This window comes from Chroicocephalus ridibundus, chromosome 1, assembly GCF_963924245.1.
Source record: "Chroicocephalus ridibundus chromosome 1, bChrRid1.1, whole genome shotgun sequence".
Taxonomy (NCBI): Eukaryota; Metazoa; Chordata; class Aves; order Charadriiformes; family Laridae; genus Chroicocephalus; species Chroicocephalus ridibundus.
The window spans coordinates 111,063,544-111,084,296 of NC_086284.1; the positions used below are offsets into that span (position 1 = coordinate 111,063,544).

At 44.4% G+C, this 20,753-nt stretch overlaps 1 protein-coding gene across 3 annotated transcripts in view; it reads right to left on the bottom strand.

Annotated features, from left to right (window-relative positions):
• Nucleotides 1–9,097, bottom strand: part of USP25 (ubiquitin specific peptidase 25) — a 96,440-nt gene extending 87,343 nt beyond the window's left edge. For 2 of the 3 annotated variants that reach the window (XM_063347392.1, XM_063347383.1), the window contains exon 1: nt 8,764–9,097. In XM_063347392.1, the coding sequence (XP_063203462.1) occupies nt 8,764–8,808 (45 nt within the window). In that variant the 5' untranslated portion in view covers nt 8,809–9,097. The remainder of the gene's footprint in view (nt 1–8,763) is intronic. The other variant, XM_063347402.1, reaches the window with a different exon arrangement.
• Nucleotides 9,098–20,753: the final 11,656 nt, after the last annotated feature.

The following is a 20,753-nucleotide window of genomic DNA, read 5'->3' on the forward strand; positions in this document are numbered from 1 at the left end:
TGGTAGGAAGGAGCCACAGAAGCATATAACGCCATTTTATCACATGCATTAATTTCCATGAATTCTGTCTAGACCAAAGTAAGATACAAGGGTCAATTAAATTTAAATAGCTACAGATCATGCCTTGAAAACACTAATGACTCTCTGAAAAGCTTTTATTAAATACATTATTCTGTCTACATGTACTTACTCTAAACCTTAAAAATATGCTTTCACCCGATGGCTAAAAAAAGCTTTAGTCAAGTATATTATAAACACAATCTGCGTTTGCTTGACACCTAAACTTTGATAAGCTTGACTGTTGCCAATTAGTTGATAACATTTTAAAAGAAATATTGTGCGGGGTATTATTTTTTTTCAGCAAGAATGCACCTGTTAAAATAATTCAGAAACCTACAATAAACAAAAGCTTCAAGTCAAAGCTGTGCATGTCAGAATAACACTTATTATAATTTGCATAACGATATTTGTGCTGCCTTACCAAAAAAAAAAAAAAAAAAGTGTTTTACATACACAAATCTGTGTCAGGCGATGTTTCCAAAGTTAAGCTAGTTGCACTCCGGCCTTCAAGCTGTTCCACACCGCAGGTTCTTTGGATTCCACCTCTCCAACATCCTTACTTCAGAGAGCTACATTGAAACTTTGAATACTCAGTGTTGTCACTTTTCACAACAGTGCTGTTTCTGTTAAAGTCCCATCATCAGGTAACATCAGGTTTCAGGGAAACTCTCACGATGATGGCTTTCAACATGCTCCTGAATTTCATCCATTATGGCAAAGAAAAGCAAAAGTATGTAGCTAATGACATTTTCAAAAGAATGAAAATGAAACCTAACTGAAAAAAAACAAATCAGCGCCTTCTTAAATTGCAAAAGTCTACGTGTAAATAGATTAAATATTTTCATTGTTTTTGAATGCTTGGAAGTAATGATGTTACTAAATACATGGAAAACCAGTCCATAACTAAATAGACAAGAACTCGCAAAGCCTGCCACAGATGTCTGAAGTTATCAGTGTCCTACTCGCAACATTTTGTGTTAATCTGTCCTTTACACCATCTTAGGACCCAGTTCTTCCTTCATAGCACTTCATCGGAATCACAATAATATTGACTCAAAATGTTGCTTAACATCTCATTCCTGTTAAAGCCTAAAACCACAAATTCTGCACCACGTTCAGGAAAGCTACTACATAGTTCAGTGTGTTAAAACCACCCCTCAATCAGAAGATCCAGCCCTGCAGGTTTCATCAGCAGAAGGCAGCACACCTCTGCCACTCCAGGTCACAGACCGGCGTACTTGTCCCGAATGTCCAGGCAGGGAGGTGGAACCCACTGCAGCAGAGAGACAGACTTACATTGCCTTTATTTGCTTCTGAAAACTGGGATGGTAACACAGAGCAGAAAGGTGCTATGGACAGGATTACTCAAAAGGAAGCGTCATGAAAGTTTTCAGTTACTGGTCCGTAGAACCCTTAGTGTATTGCAAGTTTTGAAGTGCTGAAAAAATCTAGTGATAGATCTAAAGCCTGCAATACAGCATTAAAATTTGCACTCTCTCATTGTAAGAAAGCAACATTTTAGATGGTGATTGTACTCAGCCACAGCACACACTCTGGCTGCTCTCCATTCTACCTGTGAGTTTGGCTGGGGCGCGTTGGCACAACACAGCTTATGACAACATGTATATTCAGCACAGCACTAATGTAAGGTAACACAAAAAAAAAACCCTGACATGCACTGTTCAGAAGACTGTGTTGCCAAATTAAGAGTTACAAGTGTTCACAAAAAATAGCAAGAGACGCCCTTTGCCAACCTGATGCAGGAAACAGGAAAAAGTGTTTCCTTCAACTTGGCGCAAAGCCCGAGTCTGTACCATCATGCAAGGTATGCCCCCGCTATCCTGTTCAGCAGGAAAGCAGCTCACCACCGCATCTTTACCTCAGCCTCACAGCTTTAGATTACTTTGTCACTGTATTTTCTCTCTGTTTTTCAATAATAAAAAACAGTAAGAACTCATAAAACAAGTTTCAATTTTGCATAGTTTTACATGCAACTAACTATTGTGATTCACAGTACTAGCTTTTCCTTATTAATTTCCTTATTAATTATACTTGACCACTCATTAACCAGAGCTTTGCACATATCACAGTCCCGAAGTGAATGGGAGGAGTTACCGCCCCATTTATTGCACACTTAGCTCTCTGGCAGAAGTCACATGCGAGTTATATTAGTTTCACTGAACTAGTGAAACTGAACTAATATTCGCTCCAGTCAAATATTTTCTACTCTTGGCAGTGGCTGACTTCTTTAACAGCACCCCAACTGATGAAGTGTAATCATCAGCTCATACAAGCAGTCTTTACTTCCTAATGGGGAAAAAAAAAAAAAAAATAAAAAAAGACTGAAGTCTACCCTGCATTCATAAAATCATTTAGAAATATGCTGTCACAACAGCCTCTCCTGCATTAGTCACCTAATACTCTGGCTTGTTATTTGCATCGTGATGCTACGCTGCTACCCCAGGCAGGAGCCAACAGCCCCCTCCTGAGAAGCTGAATGCTCTCAGACTACAGGTGTCTATCTGCTGACTAAAGACCATCGCATCAGTAACTGAGTCACTGGGCTTTGGTGGGGAAGTTTTAACACATCCATCTAAATAAAATTAAACAAAACAAAAACACGAAACCAAACACAAAGAACCCCAACACACACACACAAACCTTTATTGGGACTCAGTGCAACCTTCCCGCCCTTTCACAATCACACTGGTTATCACAAGAGAACTAGAAAGTGAAAGCGCTCAGGATACTTTCGTTTCCCAGAACAGCTGCTCCCACATGTGTAGCTTTCCTACTCAGTGAAAGCAGAAAAACTTTCCTGCCTCGGTCCAGGTCCTGGCAACACACACGCATGCCCTCCTCAGATTTTTAAGAGCTCTGTTTTATAAGAAAGACAAGAAGTCAATAATTTAAAAAAAAAAAAAAACAAACCACAACAAACAAAACCAAAAAGTCGGTCTTTTAAAGGAATTTATTCCTACATGAAAACATGTTAAGTGAAGACAATGCTTTTACGCTTTTGTTTACTTTTTATGCTAAGGAATACCAGGAATGTCACGTTTCACTCTTAGCTTTTGCCAGATGACCAGCTGGGAATTGCAAGTCAGCATCTTCACTACAGAAATCTAAGAGCAATAAAACATAAAGGAACCCTAGAAGCACCCCTGGGTGCCTGAATAATTCCCCCCCACCCACATCACTGTCACCGCCAGCAACGGCCGTACAGGGCTGACTGATGCAGCAATTCCTGGCATGGGTGATGCATAAGGGTTAGACACCTCCCAGATAGTTCTGCAAGGACCTCGGCCCAGCCTGAGACAACAACCTTCAGGTCGGCTGGGGCATCAAGTCAATTTAACAACTCGGCTGCTGGATCAGCGCCCAGCACCCAGGGTGACCCTCAACCCAACCATGCACATCACCAAAGTTATGGAGGCAGCTTCTCGCTAACTGAATAATGGGACTGTCAACACTTGGGTGTGCTCTTCAGCCAGGAAGAAAAGAAGATTTATCCAAAAACAGGACAGAAAACGTATAAATGTATCTTTCATTCTATTTTTCATTCCAGTTAGAGAAGTCTGTGAACAACAACTGAATTCACAGGATTAGCGAGATGCTACTTCCTGCTGTAACGTATCTTTTCAGGCATAAGAGTGCAAGAAAAGCAACTGTTCAATTATCCTCACACTTATCTTTACAAAGCACTTTCAAAAATGTGAAATATTTTTCTATTTTGAGACATGGGTAATTTGCTTTATGACCTTTTCCTAGAAGCTGATGGGTTTTGTCATCTTTTGTAGGTGCCACTCCTAGTAGCTGTAGATATAGCATTAGTCTAAAAATATGTTGGGTTTTGTTGGGGTTTTTTTGTTGTTGTTTAGGAAGTACTAAAGATATTTTAAAATAATAATATTACAAAAGGCTAACAGGAAAATGTATAAACCTCATATTTTCATATTCTGAAGCACTATTTTTCTTTCAAGGTGTGGACCAAAAGATATTTAAAGACTTATTTCAGATAGATGCCAATGGTAGTACTATAGTTGTAAACTCCTGCTACCACCATCAAAATCATTACGTAACTTTTGTGAAAGGTTTTCTAGAATGCAACAGGTTTTAAACTGCTATTAAAGGTTTGAGAAATGTGTACGTTCATACCATACTATACCAATAAAAAAAATTCCAAGATTCAGCAGGACTGCATAGCTACTAAAAAAAAAAAAACAACACACCCCTAACCACACATACACACACGCCCTCTCCCACCAAAATTCATCAGAACATTCACAAAACCAGAAGGCATTCAGCATACCAGCCTGACAAGGGCTTTCAAAATTACTCTGAACCACTGACCTTTTGCACCTTGCTCTAGCTTTTAGAAAATACAAACAGAAATCTCTGTAGAAGGTGTAACTACAAGCAATACAAGCACTTTTTTTTTTATTAACTTCTTTTTTTAATTCATAACAAGATGCTTATATCTAAAAGCACAACTTCACAGCATTTCAAATAATTTTTGCAAATTACTTAGTAGTTGGTGCAAACACTTTCAGTAAACCAGTCTGGTTATTCTGCTCATTCTGGCCAAAAGAGGTATATAAACACTTTTCATAAGAGCAGCAGCAGGTATAACCCCCCCATATTCAAGCCCACCACGCAAGGAGACTGCCTGCCACACAGTCTGAACACAGGCTGCCCGTTCGCAGGGAGATGTGTCACCCACCCTCATTACACGACCCAGGGTGCATTTCACAGGAGCACACCTGCGTGTTGGTCACAGGCAAGAGCAGCTCTGGCTGCATGATGACAGCAGGAGCCTGCAGCCTCTTGGATCCACCAGGGCAAACAGTTGGTCAGGAAACCCTGAACTCAACTGATCAAAACACAAAGATTTTAAAGGCTGTATCCTTGGAAGGTTGTCACCTACCAAGATGATAAAAAAAAAAAAAAATGAGCACAACTCCCAAAATACCTGCCTTGCATACCAACTCCTCAGTAGATATTCTTTGTGATCACCTCCTGCCATTCAGGACTGCACCAACGTCCCTATTTCGTTTGTTGGAGACATATGACTGTATCATCTTCTGTATGAACAGCTACAGCGTTATTAAGAAGTTAGTGGCTATTGCTTTCAGGAAAGAAAAGCAGTCAGTACCATATTATTAACTAACTCTTTCAATAAGTACATCAAATACACGAGACAAGCAGAGCAGAAGCACACAGGCGAGCTAGCACAATTTTCTCCTTACTACTCCAAAAGCAAAGGAGAGGAAGTAAGTAGTATTAGACCTTGCTTTTAGCCATGCATTATTTCAAGTGGTAAATATCCTTAAAGGTGTGGAGGTTTTGTTGTGGTTTTTTTTTTTTTTCAAAAGAAGCACAAAAGAGCTGAGCTGACACGCCTAACTTTATTCTACTATTCCTGTGATTACACTGCCAATATGCTGCTGAATCACAGGTCTGAAATAACAGTGGGTGTGGGAAACCGAAGGACAGATAAAACAGACTTTAAATCCATGTATCAACCAACACTCCGTCTCTCTCCAGAAGCAGTAGAACTTGATAATACACATTGCTGAAAGGGCAGCTAAGTGTCACCCTTTAAAACCCAGCTTCTTCAATCTGCTGTTCTGAGATGACCGTCACAAGAATTATTTGTTAGAGCTGAGACACTGCTGAAACACGTATGACCTCTCCACATCTTTTCTTCCAATTACTAGAGAAATCACCATTCGCCCCAGCCCCTGTTGGTGACCCCGCTGTTTAAGGGACACTGGATGAGGGAAGGGTCTGCGCAGCATGAGAGGAAGCCCGGGATGGTGTTCCTCCAGGAGAAAAATCAACGTAAATGTGCACCAGTGCAAGTTGTCCCCACAGCAGCAGTGCAGGACTGCCTGGAGTACTGGGCATCCTGCAACAAAAATGCCTCAGCTCTTCAGCAGCAAAACGCCTGACAAAAAGTATTTTACTGGATGGAAATATAGATAGGGCAATACCAGAAGCTACTTTTTTTTTTTTTTAACTTCCCAGGACATTTACCTTTATTCATATCCTTTAGTCTTAATATGAATGTTACAGATAACCTATAGACACCTAATGACGACAGAGAAGCACACAAGAGCTGCAAGCAATGACAGTAACATGACTAATTATTTGCTTCAGGAGATAAATTACAAGTTTTAACTAGGAGTCAAGATGACCAGTAAACATGAAAAAGAGTTTCATTTGACCCTATCCAGATGCCTTAAGTACACAATAAACTAAAGATAGCTTCAGTGGGAAATGGGCTGTTTGTAGTTAGAGCATTTATTAATACAAACCGACATCTCCAAGTACTGCTGAAGTTTGACACATACTTCCTGTATGACAGTAAGAAAACATCTGATGAACAATGTTGGGAACCACAATTCTGAATAAGGTATGCTGATGACTCAGGCATCTCTTGGAAATCCAATATATTTCTGCTTGTATGTGGTTTCTTCACACTAACAGAAAACCATCATGACAAACTTTGAGGTCTCCAGAACAAACTCTTGTTATTCATGGAGCATGGGATTTTCTTCTTTTGAGGGAAGACGATGACTTCCTGGTATAGTAACCTCTCCACTTTTTAACTGTGGATCAGGCCACTGTACCTTCACAATTTTTCTTCTTACATGCAAATAAGCTGAACAACGTTAAAGTTTGTGATCCATTTAACTATCCTTTAATCTCACTAACCAATGAGATACTTGCTTTGGAGTCAAGTAATATTTTGTTGCTAAACATTCTCAAGACTGGACTTCCTCCCCCCTCCCCTCAGCATGCAATTAGGGATAAAGTAGGTAACAAGGAGTTTCAGATAATATAATAATCAGATGATTCAACAGAAATAAAAAAAGAAAATCCCTGCCATGAAAAACATCTGTTATTTTATACAGTTTGTCTAGATACTTAGGCAAGTAATCACCATCTGTAAGTGCCGACTACAACTTTAGAATTATTGCTCATTATTTTTTTTTCATTTTACTGCAGTATGGATCTACCACAATCAATCTCCAGCCACCCTTTAAACCTATGCTCAATTTGAAACTAAAGTAATCCTGAACTACCAAGCTGCAAGCAGTAGTTTAGCTGAAAGCTAACATTTCTTCTTCAGAATTACTGTCAGAAAGCGCAAACAGGCAGCTCTGACCAGCACCTACCAAGTATTGCATAACAGAGTATCCGATATAATAATTAAGGAATATTTAAGTAAACCATCAACAACAGGTTTTGTACAAGATAACCTCGCTCACAAAAGCTGTCAGGTGTGCAGCAGCAAGAAATGAAGTTGTTAAACACAGGAGACACACACATCACATGGGACCTGGCAGCAAAACTCTTGCTAGCACACCTCAGTTCAAAGCACTACTGACTGAGGAACCAACAGACCAAATTAGTCGGGTCAGCCCTTGCCTTCCTGCTGAAGCGGCCAAAATCAGCGCTAAGTACTTCCAACTATGATAGCAGTCTCTGACGAGACATGCCTCTCCCTCCAAATGAGCTTCTTCAATCTAAGTTGTACCACTTCAACCAATTATACTTTAATCACCACCTTCCCACTGTCCACTCTTACGACTGGAGCCATTTAATTTCCACACTGACTATACCAAAGCAAATATACCTTTATTCTTTTATAAAAGCATCACAAGCCTTAAAAAAAAAAAAAAAAAAAAAAAAGGAAGAGGAGGCAGTCACAACCAGAACAGTTGCATTAACAAACAACAGTTACCTTTAAAAAATTAAAAAAAAAAAGGTTTCTTTTTCTCCTGCCAGTGCACTTCAAGCAAAGAAGAGCTTTAGAAGGTTTCCTTTTTTTTTTTTGACAGAGAAACATTTTCCAGCAACTCCTGCTGCACAGCAAAAGATTCAGAAGCGCTGCCGTTCGCTTCACCCCATTTCAAGCTGCACGTTATAATACGGCTCCCTAAATCCAGCACTTTTTTTTTTTTTTTTTTGCACTCCAGGGAGAGAGCCGTGTGTCACAGGCTGGAAACGCCGCTGCCCCCCGGCAGGCAGGAGGGATGCCGGGGCAGGAGGAGGGATGCCGGGGCATGCAGGAGGAGGCTCACGCCGTGCATTTGCAGCATCCCCTCCCCTTCCCGGGGACCGCACCGGGGGCTCGGGCGGGACCTCACCGACGCGCCGCTCCCCCCTCCCCGCAAAGTGCAACAGGCCCGCCCGGGGCCCCGGCGCCGGCCCAGCCCGGGGAGCGGCGGGTCACCCCCGAGCCGCTGGCGGGGGGACCCGGCCCGACCCGGGGGAAGCTGGGCCGGGGTTACGGCGGCCCCCCCACTCCCCATCGCACTTCCCCCCCAGCGGCTCGGCGGTGGCTCCGGCCCCAGCCCGGTGCTGAAGCGGCGGGGGGCCCGGGAGAGGCCGCCGCGCCGCGGGGAAGGCCGGGTCCCCCCTCGCCTCTTCCTCGCCCGGGGGAAGCTTCCCACGGGCCCGGGAGGCGGCGGGAGGGGGGCTGCGCCCCCGTTGCAGGGTGGAAAAGTTGCCGGCGGGGCGGGGGCCGCCCGCGGGGGCCGCGCAGGGAAGGAGCAGCCGCGGGGGTGGGGGGGCCCAGGCCCGGGCGAGGCCGGCGGGCAGGGAGGCGGCGAGGGGCGCGCAGCCGGCTGCCAGGCCGGGCCCTGGCGCAGCAGGCGGGCCAGGACGAGCTATGCCGTGCCGGTGTCTCACCTTGGCGGCGCCGCCGGGCTGCAGCACGTTCTGCTCCACCGTCATGGCCCCCGCACGGCTCCCGGCTGCGCCCCGGGCTCGGCGGGCGACGGCGGCGGCGCCGTGCGGCAGCGGCTGGGCCGGGCCCGGGCTGGGCGAGCGGAGCAGGAGGCGGAGGCGGCGGCAGCGGCGGAGGAGGGGCGGGAGGGGGAGCCCGACTCACCGCCAGGCGGGCGGGCCGCCGAGGCGGGCGGCCGCCATGGGGCAGCGCGGATCCGCTCAGGCCCCGCTGTCACTGCCAGCGCGGCCGCCCCCGCCCAGCCTGCCAGGAGCGCCCAGCACGCCGCCGGCCCCGCCCTCGGATCTACTCGGCCCGGCCTGGCCCGGCCCGGCAGCGGCGCCGCCCCACGCACCTGCCCCGGGCGGAGCCCCCCGCCGCGGTGGCGGCTGCCCCCGGTCGCCCTCGCCGGACGCCGCTACCCTTCCCAGCGGTTTTTACACCCGCCGCCTCCATCTTGGCGGCGGCGCCCGCCCCCGCGGCACAGCAGCGGGCTGGCCTTGGCCCCAGGGGGAGCGGCCCGGCCCCGCCGAGCCCCGCCACCTCCGGGCCCTTCTGCCAGGGGGACCCCGAGACCTCCCCTCCGGCCCTGGCAGGGGCAGCCCCGCCGCGCTACCGCCCCAGGGAAAGCGGCGGCGTAGCCCCGGTCTGGCGGAGGCACCGAGGGCCCCTGTGTCCCGCCGGGGCGTGGGCCGGCCGCGGGGCTTCTCCCGGGGCGGGGGGGCCACGGGCGACAGTCACCAGCCGCCCGGGAGTCACCAGCGTCTTTCGGGTTCGAGAGCCCGGCGCTTTCCAGGGGTTTTGCGGGAGATTTCTGACCCATTCCCAGCGCTCCTGGCGACAACAGACCTTAGCACCAAACGGCACCTAAAGTTGCAGATCTACCCCCCCCACACACGCTTAGGTTTAGCTGGGTGAGGTGGAGGTATTCAGCGTTCTAATTAAAGGGGAACGTCCTTCACTATTTCACTGCTGATTAAAGAGGCGTGGGGAGGGTGTCGGGTCTCGGAATTTTGGCACCGCAGCTCAACGGTGTGGGGAAAGGTTGTCCCTCTGTCGCTCCGCTCTGGGGAGCGAAGGGAAAGGGAGGGGAAGGACTCGGCTTTGGGCATCGGCACAAGGAGGAGAAAGCCAGGCTTGGAAAGTCCCGGGGGTGCTGGCTCGTCCGAACGCCTTTCATCAGCAGCCGGCGAAGGGCAGCAGAGGAGCCCACCCCGCGTTTGGGATGGCAGCACCGTTAAGCGGTGGCTGCGTCCCGGTGAGGTGTGTCACGCTGGCGAAGCTCGGCCGGTGGGAGAAGCTGAGGAGCGGCAGCAGGGCTCTGCTAGCCCCTAGAGTCTAAAAATCACGAGCTGGGAGCCTCAGGCACCGACATGAACTGTGGCTACTGCTCACCAGTCACACAGAGCCTCAGCATTTACGACTCTGTAACTCAGTTCCCCCCTCTCCTCACAGCAGAGCATGAATCTTTTTAAAACTGGGATTATCAGCTAATAACGTCACTGCAAGATCCTGGACTTTAAGTAAAAGACCAATTTTTGCACAGCTCGTGAGAACCCGCAAGCACTGCCTCATTTCACTGTAGCTTCTGTGCAGGAGGTGTTGCAATTTGATCAATATTTGCTCTTCTAAGGTTTGTTGCTCAGAGATGATATCGGTTTTAATGTTTTTTGCCTTTTGTGCTGCAATATACAAGGCGATTTTTAAAATTAATGTTCCCAAAGAATTTATTGTGCAAAAGACAATTTATTGTGCAAAAGACAAGAAACTACACTGATAATATAATGAGATCAGAAATGGCTTGCAAATTACTTTTCTGGGGATAAGAGCAGAAATTATCTCTGCTCAGACTGACGTCTACATGTAAGAAAGATAGCAAGAGGAGTTTGGGCGTTTTTTTTTATGAAAAGTTTTCTGTTACAATGCTGTGCCAGAGTGCTAGATCAATTCTTCTGTCCTTCTCTTCCAATATTTAGTCATGCTTTTTCTCATGCAATTTTACAGCTTCTACACTGTTTTTGATATATGCTGCACTATTTGCGTTCAGATAATTTTCATCAAAGCTATTAATTGTTTATATTATTTGAAAATATTTGCTTTTTTTTTTAAAATACATTTGTCTTGCAGTAATTTTTTTAAGTCTTTTCTCTGTTTCATTTAACTCAAACGAGTAGCTTCCCTGACAGATAGAATGTGTCCAAAAAGAAAGTGCTGCAAGGAAATTTTACTTTTTGTCCAATTCACCTCAAATCAGGAGAGGGTGACAAAGTATAATCTTCCATTAAATTCCTCTCCTGCTCCTCCCCTCACCCCCAGCAACAAAATTATCACTTTTAAGGGATCTTCCCCTTCCTCACTTTCTTTAAAATAAAAGTAAAAAACCATGAGCAATCCACTCCTGAGACAGGGATTTATCATCGAAATACTGACATAATCTGAACCACAGCCATACAAATGAGGATTCTGTCGTACATATGGTGTTGCTGGAAACCAGGCAGAATGGAGTTTCATGTTCCGTTTGCAGCACAAGCTCTATGGGAAGTATATTGAGCACAAGAGTGGAATTCGTACCTCATCAGAAAACACTAACGATTTTGTCAGGGCCACAATTTAGAAAGGGGTCTTGAGTTGATGATATTAGTATTCCTCAGTGTCTACAACATATTAAGGAACAATCATTTCAGTAGAAATTAAAAAAAGCAGATTTCTTGGTTTCACCCTTCCTTCCTTTTCTGTCTTCAAATCCCTTCAACTGGAGCCCAGATGAATTTTGGGCAGGGAATTCAGCACGTTAACTCAAGATTCAAAAGCTGCCGCACCTGCACTGGTACAGCACAAAAAGAACCATGTAGGAGACTTGCTTTTTTACTTACGTAACATCATCTAATCTCCTACAGAGCAGTACCTGTAAAGTATTGTTTCTGAGACACGCTACCTGAACAAAGAGCCCACAGTCTTAAATTTCTGAGCTCCTGTTGCTAGTCTGCAGTGATCATTTAGCTGTCACACTTCCAGAGCCACAAGCATGTTCTTGCTAGTCTTATTGATGGTACCAGTGCACAGAAAGAGAAGTCATCAGAGGCTGCATCGTGACATTTGCTTATGAGTCGCAAGAGATGAAATTTCTTTCTCTTTTTTTATCCCTTCCTCTTGCTTATGTTGTTGGTTGCAAGCTGGGCGATGTACCTTAATGCACCTTTAATATCTTAAATAGTCTAAGGCGTAGCTATATGTATTTTTCCCGGAAGTTTATCATATTTCCGCTTAATTGCTTGTCACCTTTTAACAATATTACAGGGTTTGTTTATTGAACATTTGGCAAGGCGTTGCACAACCTTTTCCTTCGGCTGCTTGGTCCCCTCGGCAAGGCTCCCCCTGTGTGCAGGGTCTCCTCACCAGCAGTTCTGGAGAAGACATCCACCTGAAACATGGCCACGGCCTCCCCTCCCCCTTAAACCAGTTGTTTTTCTTCCGCTAGATCAGTTCCCCAAAATGGTTCACTGACTGGCTGCAGGAACAGCTGTGCCGGCCCAAACGAGAGGGTGACACAGGCTCGGCGATGATACCCCTTGAGCTTTTCCTTTCACCTATTTCTTAAATCAGTAAGTGATGGCGCCTTTCTGCTCTGCAGCCTGCCTGCTTGGATGCAAACCCCGCTCCCGCTCACTCGGCTCCTAATCTTCCCATTTTTGGGAAGAGCAAACGAAACGCCAGCCAACCGCAAAACACTTTAGCACATGTTTTATTGTATACAAAGATCGTGTACAACAAGAAATAGCTCATTATTTCCCTCCGTTTTCAATAGGCTTGTTTTTGTCTTTAATTAAGCGCATCATTTATTTAGGGCTTTAATTATACTGTGGCTGCATTGGTTACAGCTGGGGAAGTACAAGTCAGGACTTCTTGGTTTTCGTTTCCCAAATGTGTAAACTGCTATATTGGCCAGGAGAAAGCACTGCTTCAAAAAGTGCTGTAAACGCTACAAACCCAGAGCTTCTGTAATTAGCCCTAGAGAAGAGTTTCTCTGGATTCACATTTATAAAAGCCATTTTGGAGCACTCTCCGTTCGGCCTTTTGCTTTGCTTTTTAAGCACGACACCTTTTAAATGATAGTTTGACAAATACTCTCTGTGTTGCTGGTAACCATTCAAACCATGCTTCTGCACTTGCAAAATCTTATGTTGGTTATTCCCCAAGGGAACAAAACCAAAAACTAACTAAAGCTCTAACTCAGGAAAGAGAGCAATCATTTTCTGAGAGCCTTTTGAAAATCTAAAACTAAAATGATAGGAATGTAGTTTTTGTTGCAGTACAAAACACAATTTCACATTCCATCATTTATGTATCTTAAATTGAAGGTCCCTCACCTTCCAGTTGCTTCCTGACAGTAGATGCCTATTCATGTACCTTCTAAAGCCAGATGCTACATTCAGAATAAAAATTCAGACATTTAGAGTACTGAGTCCATGTAACTACAGCTGAATTCCACGAGAATTATGGATTTTCCGAGAACCTGGTTCAAGTGCCTTACATTTAACCTTAGCCATCCTCACATTTTATTTACTTTCTTGACCACACTTGCGCATTGATCATATATTTCACACAGCTTTCCTGAGAGGCAATAAGGTTTTTTCCTATGTGGCTGAAGGTAATTTAGAGCTCAGCAATGAATACTAGTCCTTCCAGTAGGCATTACCCACCATTTATCAAGCAGCAGAAAGTTTCAGAAATTTTCCCCAAGTACTTCTGTCTTTGGAAGGGTAACTCATTTAAAGGACCATGTTTCACAACAAATCACTATCTATCTCCACTGAATTTTCTTTTAGGTAAAATAATAATTAACACTCCCCCTGTTTTACGCTTCACCTAATGATTATTTCCAATGTTTATTGTGAAACTATTTCAGCTCAAACATTTATAGTTTTTAGCATCACAAGTGTGTAACACTCAGATATTCATGGTCTGAAAATGCAATTTTTTTTTCCACATTTTTGCTTTGAATATATTTTTCTAAATGGCAGAACATTCTGCAAAGTAAAAAGTCCCATTCTTGTCTTCCACTCATCTTCTCAGTCATCTCTTGCTTTCTGTTCCAGCAAATGCTCCTTGTCCATGATGACAGCCTATCAAACCTCCCGGACAAGTTTCCCATATGTGAAGTCATGTACATGCATGCAGTCTTCCTTAATTAAATAATGATAGGCAATAGCTTTGTTAGCCAATGACCTTTCATCTGATGGTCTATGTGGATAAACAAGGTTGTTCTCCGTCAGGATCCCGTAACCCACAGATAAAACTACAAGGCAAAGCTGATGTACAAAATTCACATTTGTTTGGCTTCGTTTTGCAAGCTGGGATCCACAACATCCAGCAACCTACAACTCGCTAAATTGCTGAAAGAGGCACACACCTAATATCCTACCCCTACTATGGACTGGGAAGCTACTTTGGAACAGGTGGGAAGCTGCTTTAGATAAGGCTTCACGTTTCACAACTGAAGCTTAAGGATTCTTGCTCACGTCCAACCATGCCACTTCCTTATCGCAGCATGGTCAACAGCCTCCGTTTCTGATCTCTCCTCTGGAATGAGGGGAATGACGACACCAAAGCCCTGACAGTGTAGGAGGACGCAGCACCCAAATCTTCCATCTCCTGGGAGAGTACTCTAAACACGATGAGATTAAATAAGTAACAGACATCATTACCGCCTCCCTCGCTGGCTGTATTTTTAAATGTAAGCACCCAAGGCTGCTGTGCGTCATGTTGATTCATTCCCGTCAGCGTGCTCAAAGCACAGCTATCAAGTGGTCTCAGGGAAGATGAACTGGGGAATACCACCGCTTCCCTTTTAGGGAACATTTCTAGGCACTCAGCCCTGGCAGGGTGGAAGCACACACACAGAAAGAGAGCTTCCCCGCTGCTTAGGAAACTTTACCCATGACAATTCGTTTGTCTAAGAATTTAGGTGGGACTTTGCATTTGTCTTTTGCTTTTAGATCTTGATTTTCAGTCAACCCAGCTGTGGACAGGTAGATGTATAGAACATGCTGGGCATTAGCACAAGGTTCGCTGTATTCAGCCGTTAGAAACATTAAGGAAAGGTGGGACAGTCCCTCACAAATGACCGTGGCCTCCATGGCAGGACTCAATTACAGCTATTTTTCCAAGAAAAAAAAAAAAAGAGGACAAAACAGACCTTTAGGATTTTAATAGGATCTTGTAGGACTTTTATAGCATAAAGTTTTCATGTCCTCAGCCCAGAGGTTTTCAAAATTAGTACTTCTCAGTCTGGATCACACAAAACTACTGAGTAGTAGGTGTAGTAATTTCTTCAAAATGAACTGCGTACTTGCTTATTTCACATTGTCTGAAGGGTTTTCTTATATCCAGTTACGGGACCGCGCGTCCTTAATTTTCTTGAATACGTGTCAGTTTGTTTTGTATCTTATTACTGACCATAAGAAATTATATGTAAAAATTCAAGTCGATGTGGAGCATTACTGACATATGTGCATGGTCAGGCTAATGCCATCCTGTATTTTTTACCTGTATGAAGAAAATAATTCATGTTTTCATAGAAAAAAATCATAACTCATAGAAAAAAATATCTAAAATATTTTTTGTCAGAAAATAATATATTCTCCATGTTATTTCAGTGACCTATGGCATTTGACCACATCTACTGACTGCAACAATAGCAGTTTTCTAAGTCAGAAGGCATCTGAGAAAACAAAAAATATGTTTTCTTTTCTTGTCATTGTTTTAATCAACAAGCCTGCTTCACTTAAATTTTAGAGAAGAACACAGACAGGTGCAGACCATTTCACATGCCTTGTTTGACTTGTTTCATCTGAGCATACTGTTCATTTGGGTGACTAAAAAGGTAACATTTTAATAATATTGGGGAGGTTACCTACCAGAAAGAAAGAAAAAGAAAGTTTTCAATCAGTATAAAATGGCACTTTAAGACCTCCTTATTGCTATTAACCCACTCAGAGAAGCACTGAGGTTAGTGTGTGGCTGTCATCAGTGGGCACTGTAGGCACAACTGCAGGACAACCTCCAAATAAAGATGCGGCTATCCTCTCTGTGTATTCACATGAAGGACAATATTGGGCTCCAAGAGTACAGCTGGCACTGCAAAATCTGTCACTTTGTATATTCTAACGAGATTTCCAGTCCCACTTGTGCTGAGAAGACCAACTGAAAGCAAAGTCATTTAATACGTGCAACATTTAAAGCTGATCTTGTCGACAGACTTCACTATGACTCTTCCTCATCACGTTTGGTATATAAAAATGTAACCCACCTAATAGTAAAGTCAGCTTACTGACCTTCAGTACTACAGCACAGCAGACGCAAAGTCTTTAAATGTTAAAACATGGACAGCTGGGGTGAAACATAAGACTGTGTGGTGGGTGACATAAGGGTGACACATTAGATAAACGGGAGCCTGATGTGATGAGATGGGGTCATAAATTGTGTTAGTCACATTGTTTGACAAATGATCTCCAGTGTCACTTGCTTCTTGGTGGGGACTTTCATTGATGATCTTCAGTATTGCACCAGTAAAATTTTACTCAACTTCTCACACTATTAGACATTTGATCCAGGTTACCAAGGAAAGCCATTCCCGGGGCAAGCCTTGGTGGCAGAAAGTCAACATTTGTGCAGAAAGGGGGGAGCGCTACACTAGCTAGGACTCACTGCTGCACAGTTAAAGCAAGAGTTAACCTGGGGGAGGGGAGGGAAGAGTCCAGGACTTAAAATGGAGACAGGACTGAGGTGATGACATTAGTGCCTTTGGGGAACTTGGGTGCAGTGGTTTCATCAGAAACATCACGTACCAATTGACGAGAGCCGCTCTGAACAGCAGTTCACGTATGTTTTATTGAGGCATGCTACACATGCATGAACTTTGCAATTTAAAACAAGCTCAACGTTCTAGAGAATCAACGAAGCAAGAAAAACTCCAGAGGTAAAAACCTAAGAGAAGTATTTGTGATAAAAATAGACAAAATGAAGACAATAAAATAATTCATCCCATGAACGGGCTGGGGACTGATTATCTAAACACAAAGGCAGAGACAGATTAAGAAGGATTTTTAACAGTAGCTGGTCAGCATTACAGGTAGGTGGAGTCTCATACGTTTAGTTTAGTGCTCCATCTAGAAAACGGGGACAGAGCTATTAATTCTGAGGGCTTGCTCTATTTTTGTTAACCAAGGCTGGGAGATGGTATGGCTAAGGGACGGCAAAATGTTAACTGTAGAAGGACATACTCAGTAGCAAGGAGGGACTGTGGGGAGAAAAAACCCCCGGAGTATGAGGGCAACCAGCACTCTGCACCCATTAGGTGACTGGCATGGAAGTTCTGTAGCATGCGTGTGGGAGGTGGCCACGCCACGATGTCTCCACCACTCTCTGAGCCTTTGCAAACACACTTTCATGGCCTGTCAAAGAGAAGTCATGACGTTTTACTGGAAATATGAATTCCGTGCACACGGTGACAGAGCAAGACAAACAGAGCAAGAGACACAGAATTGCCTATCCTACCAAATGTACATTTGTAATAAGGGGAGAAGTTCAGGTAAACACGTCTTATATGGTGTGATGGGGTTTTTGTTGTTGTTTGTTCATTTTTCTTTCATATATATGATAAAAGGGAATTCAAATTGTCTTCTGTTTAAGGGACTCTCTTCTCCATGGAGAAGACCCATGGATCAATATAATACACAAACATCTTTGCGTAAGGTTCTGTGATTCAAAGGGTGTACCTATTAACTAATGCAATGACAAGAGTTTGGATCTTCACTGGAGAAATTCGATGGGAGAAAAACTTTGTATCTAGGGATCATACTTAAAGACCAGGCTATACAGACTCTAGAGTCAATTTTGGCACAAGTGGTCATGAATTTGAGGACTCATCTTGGAAAGGTCTTGTGTGAAGGCATCTATTTTCTTAGAATCAAGGTTGCTTATTCTGACCATCAGAATTTTCTTCTTAAAGCCTGATGTACTTTTTAGAATCACCTAAACTTAGATTCATGAATGATATGGCTCTATTGACAGGCACATACCCAAGACTTTCACAGATGACCAGGAGAATTACTAAAGGCCAACCGAGACTCTTACCTTCCAAACTCACTACTCCCTCTCCTCTGTAGTGGAGCTCGGACCCACAGCTCATCACTCCGCCTGCTCCAGCGCACAATGGAGCCTGCAGGGTAAGAGTCTGCCTCTGACAATAGTTAGTACTAATTTCCTTCCCAGATGCTTACAATTGCAAATCTTTCAAAACTTAAGTGTCTTCCCTTTTCTAGCCCTGCCAGACAGACACCCTTATGACAAAGCAGGAAAAGACAAACTAAGGAAGTAAATGATATCAACCCATCTATTATTACTGCTTAGGAAGTTGCAACACCTGCTGGTTTTTCCACAGCTATTACTGCAGCAGCGTCAACACATCAGATACCCCTTTCAGGGACTTCCTGGAAGCTTTCAAAATGCAGGCAGTTAGAAGCCGGCTCATTGCACCAGCTAGGTAAGGGAGCTTCGAGTTTGCAACCTAGAAACTCATGTCCTCCTTCCCTTTTAAAAGGCAGTTGCACTTTCAACCACCGTGCTCTAACTTCAGTTGAGCTCCCTGGAGAAGCTGCGTAAAGAACATGCATCGTGGCACAGGAGCAGACAGCAGATACCAGCTGCTGTGGCTGGAACAGCCCTGTTTCCTCTGGGTATGCAGTGAAGCGCTGCAGCCTGATGCCATAAAACCAGTTCCATAAATCAGGAAACATAGAAAAGACAGTAGTTGGGAGAAAACCAATTCTTAGATTGGATATTAGGAAAAAATTCATCACAGAAAGGGATCAAGCATTGGAACAGGCTGTCCAGGGAAGCGGTGGAATTGCCCTCCCTGGAGGTATTTAAAAGACTGGCAGACGTGGTGTTAGGGACATGGTTTAGTGGTGGTTTTGGCAGTGTTAGGTTGATGGTTGGACTCAATGATCTTAAAGGTCCCTTCCAACCTAGGCAATTCTATTATTCTATGATGAGTATCAGAATTGTTGCCAGTACAAAACCTACCACTTGAGTCTGAGTTTAAAGTGAGAAATTAACAAACTCTAGCTATACATCACTTTTGGTAACATCTGAGCAATCCAACTGTGGATTTCCTACCTTGCCATGAGGAAAGCTGCATCAGAATTGATGTCGTGTTGCCATATAAGGTGTTCATATTGGCAGTAATTCTACCTTTTCCTATACTGCCACTTTACTGTTTCAACACTGAAGAGTAGAAAGAATACAGTTACTAGGAAAAAATGAGAGAACCACTCCCAACATTAAAGAATTCATTTTACTAGGAGAGATTAACTTGTAATTGTAATATTCCAGGAGGGTGGCAATAGTTTGTTTGAAAGGACTCTTTTCTGAATGTATGCATAAGTTATGTTGCCATTTAGGTGGCGCCACTCCTTGCATAAAATTTACTTTGCATAATTACAGGCAGTTTTGCAAACTATTTGTTTGTAATCTTCGGTGCTTGCATACCACATATTTTTTCTTTCGGTTGAGAATGTTTGTAACAGCCTTCTGTTGTAGTTATTTAAAGGGGGCTAAGGATTGATTTCTGCAATACCATGGAAAAAAGTCTTTGGACACTCGTGACAGAAATGACTGGTGGTTTAAGACGCTATTTCTTTCTTCTGCTTCTAGGCCCTCCACAATTCATTACCGCTTGTTTGCCAGGGGAAGAAAGCCCCGCAGAAAAGCAGCCAGCTGGGGCTGTGCGTACATGCCTCAGATGCAAAGTCCAGCAATTTTCTTTAAAGTGCTGATGAAAGCTGGTTTGTGCTAAGACAGCAGACTTTGGGCTGAGACACGTGCAGGTGCTCCACCCTGCCAGGCCAGCTGCAGCAGGGACGGGACAGACGGGACAACTCGGAGGGGTTGTGCTTCAGCGCAATTTGCCAGGCTGTCTCTGTCCTCGCCCCCAGGCTGAAGAAGTGGGTAAACCACTTTGTTCAAGGAATAAACGCAAGCGTTATGCAGAACAGGGCACCTGTGTGACAGGTGAAGTAAACCGGCGACTTCACAGAATCACAGAATGGCAGGGGTTGGAAGGGACCTTCAGAGATCACCTAGTCCAACCCCCCTGCCAAAGCAGGGTCACCCAGAGCAGGCTGGACAGGAACACGTCCAGGCGGGTTTGGGATACCTCCAGAGAAGGAGACTCCACAACCTCTCTGGGCAGCCTGTTCCAGTGGGACTTCTATTTCCAAGCAGAAGACTTCAGTGGGAAAATTCTGTCTCCTTGAGGTCAGAGCATTTAGTTCACAACACCTTCAGGTTTGGTGGCCTTCTGCTGAATCCAAAGTAGAGGTAAAAACCCTTCCGCAGTTACTGCAGACAACTGAGAGCAAAAGGCAGCCTCCGAGTTTTGTGGTTCTGCGTCAGAGACACCAGCTGAGATCGTTCAAGGCGGTGGGCATGTTTACACAGGGCAGAGAGGCCTGAGAACTGGAGGCACCATGATGGCCTCAGGACAGCACAGTGCCCATAGGCTGTACCACACTGCCATAGCTGGGCTGATGGTAACCCTCTGCGAACTGCTCATGGCACAAAACGTGGACACCCCCCGCCTCGTGGGCTTAAGGGAAGCCATGATAAGTTTGCTAGCACATACGGGGTATTAGGAAGGAAGATGAGCAGAAAGAGAACACATCAAATGTGGTATATGCAGGGGCATTAATAGGGCGAGAAACATAACAGAAAATTACAGTCTAACACACTGCACATCATTTTTAGGATTCAGCAGGACTTTTGTGTTCAGATTCATATTTTGTTGGCATTTCTCTCTTGCTTTTCATCAGATGCCAAAAATCTTTATAATTTTCTGCATATTTTGTTCCACATTTCCTTTTTCCCTGTGCATTGTTTCTTCCCATTTTCT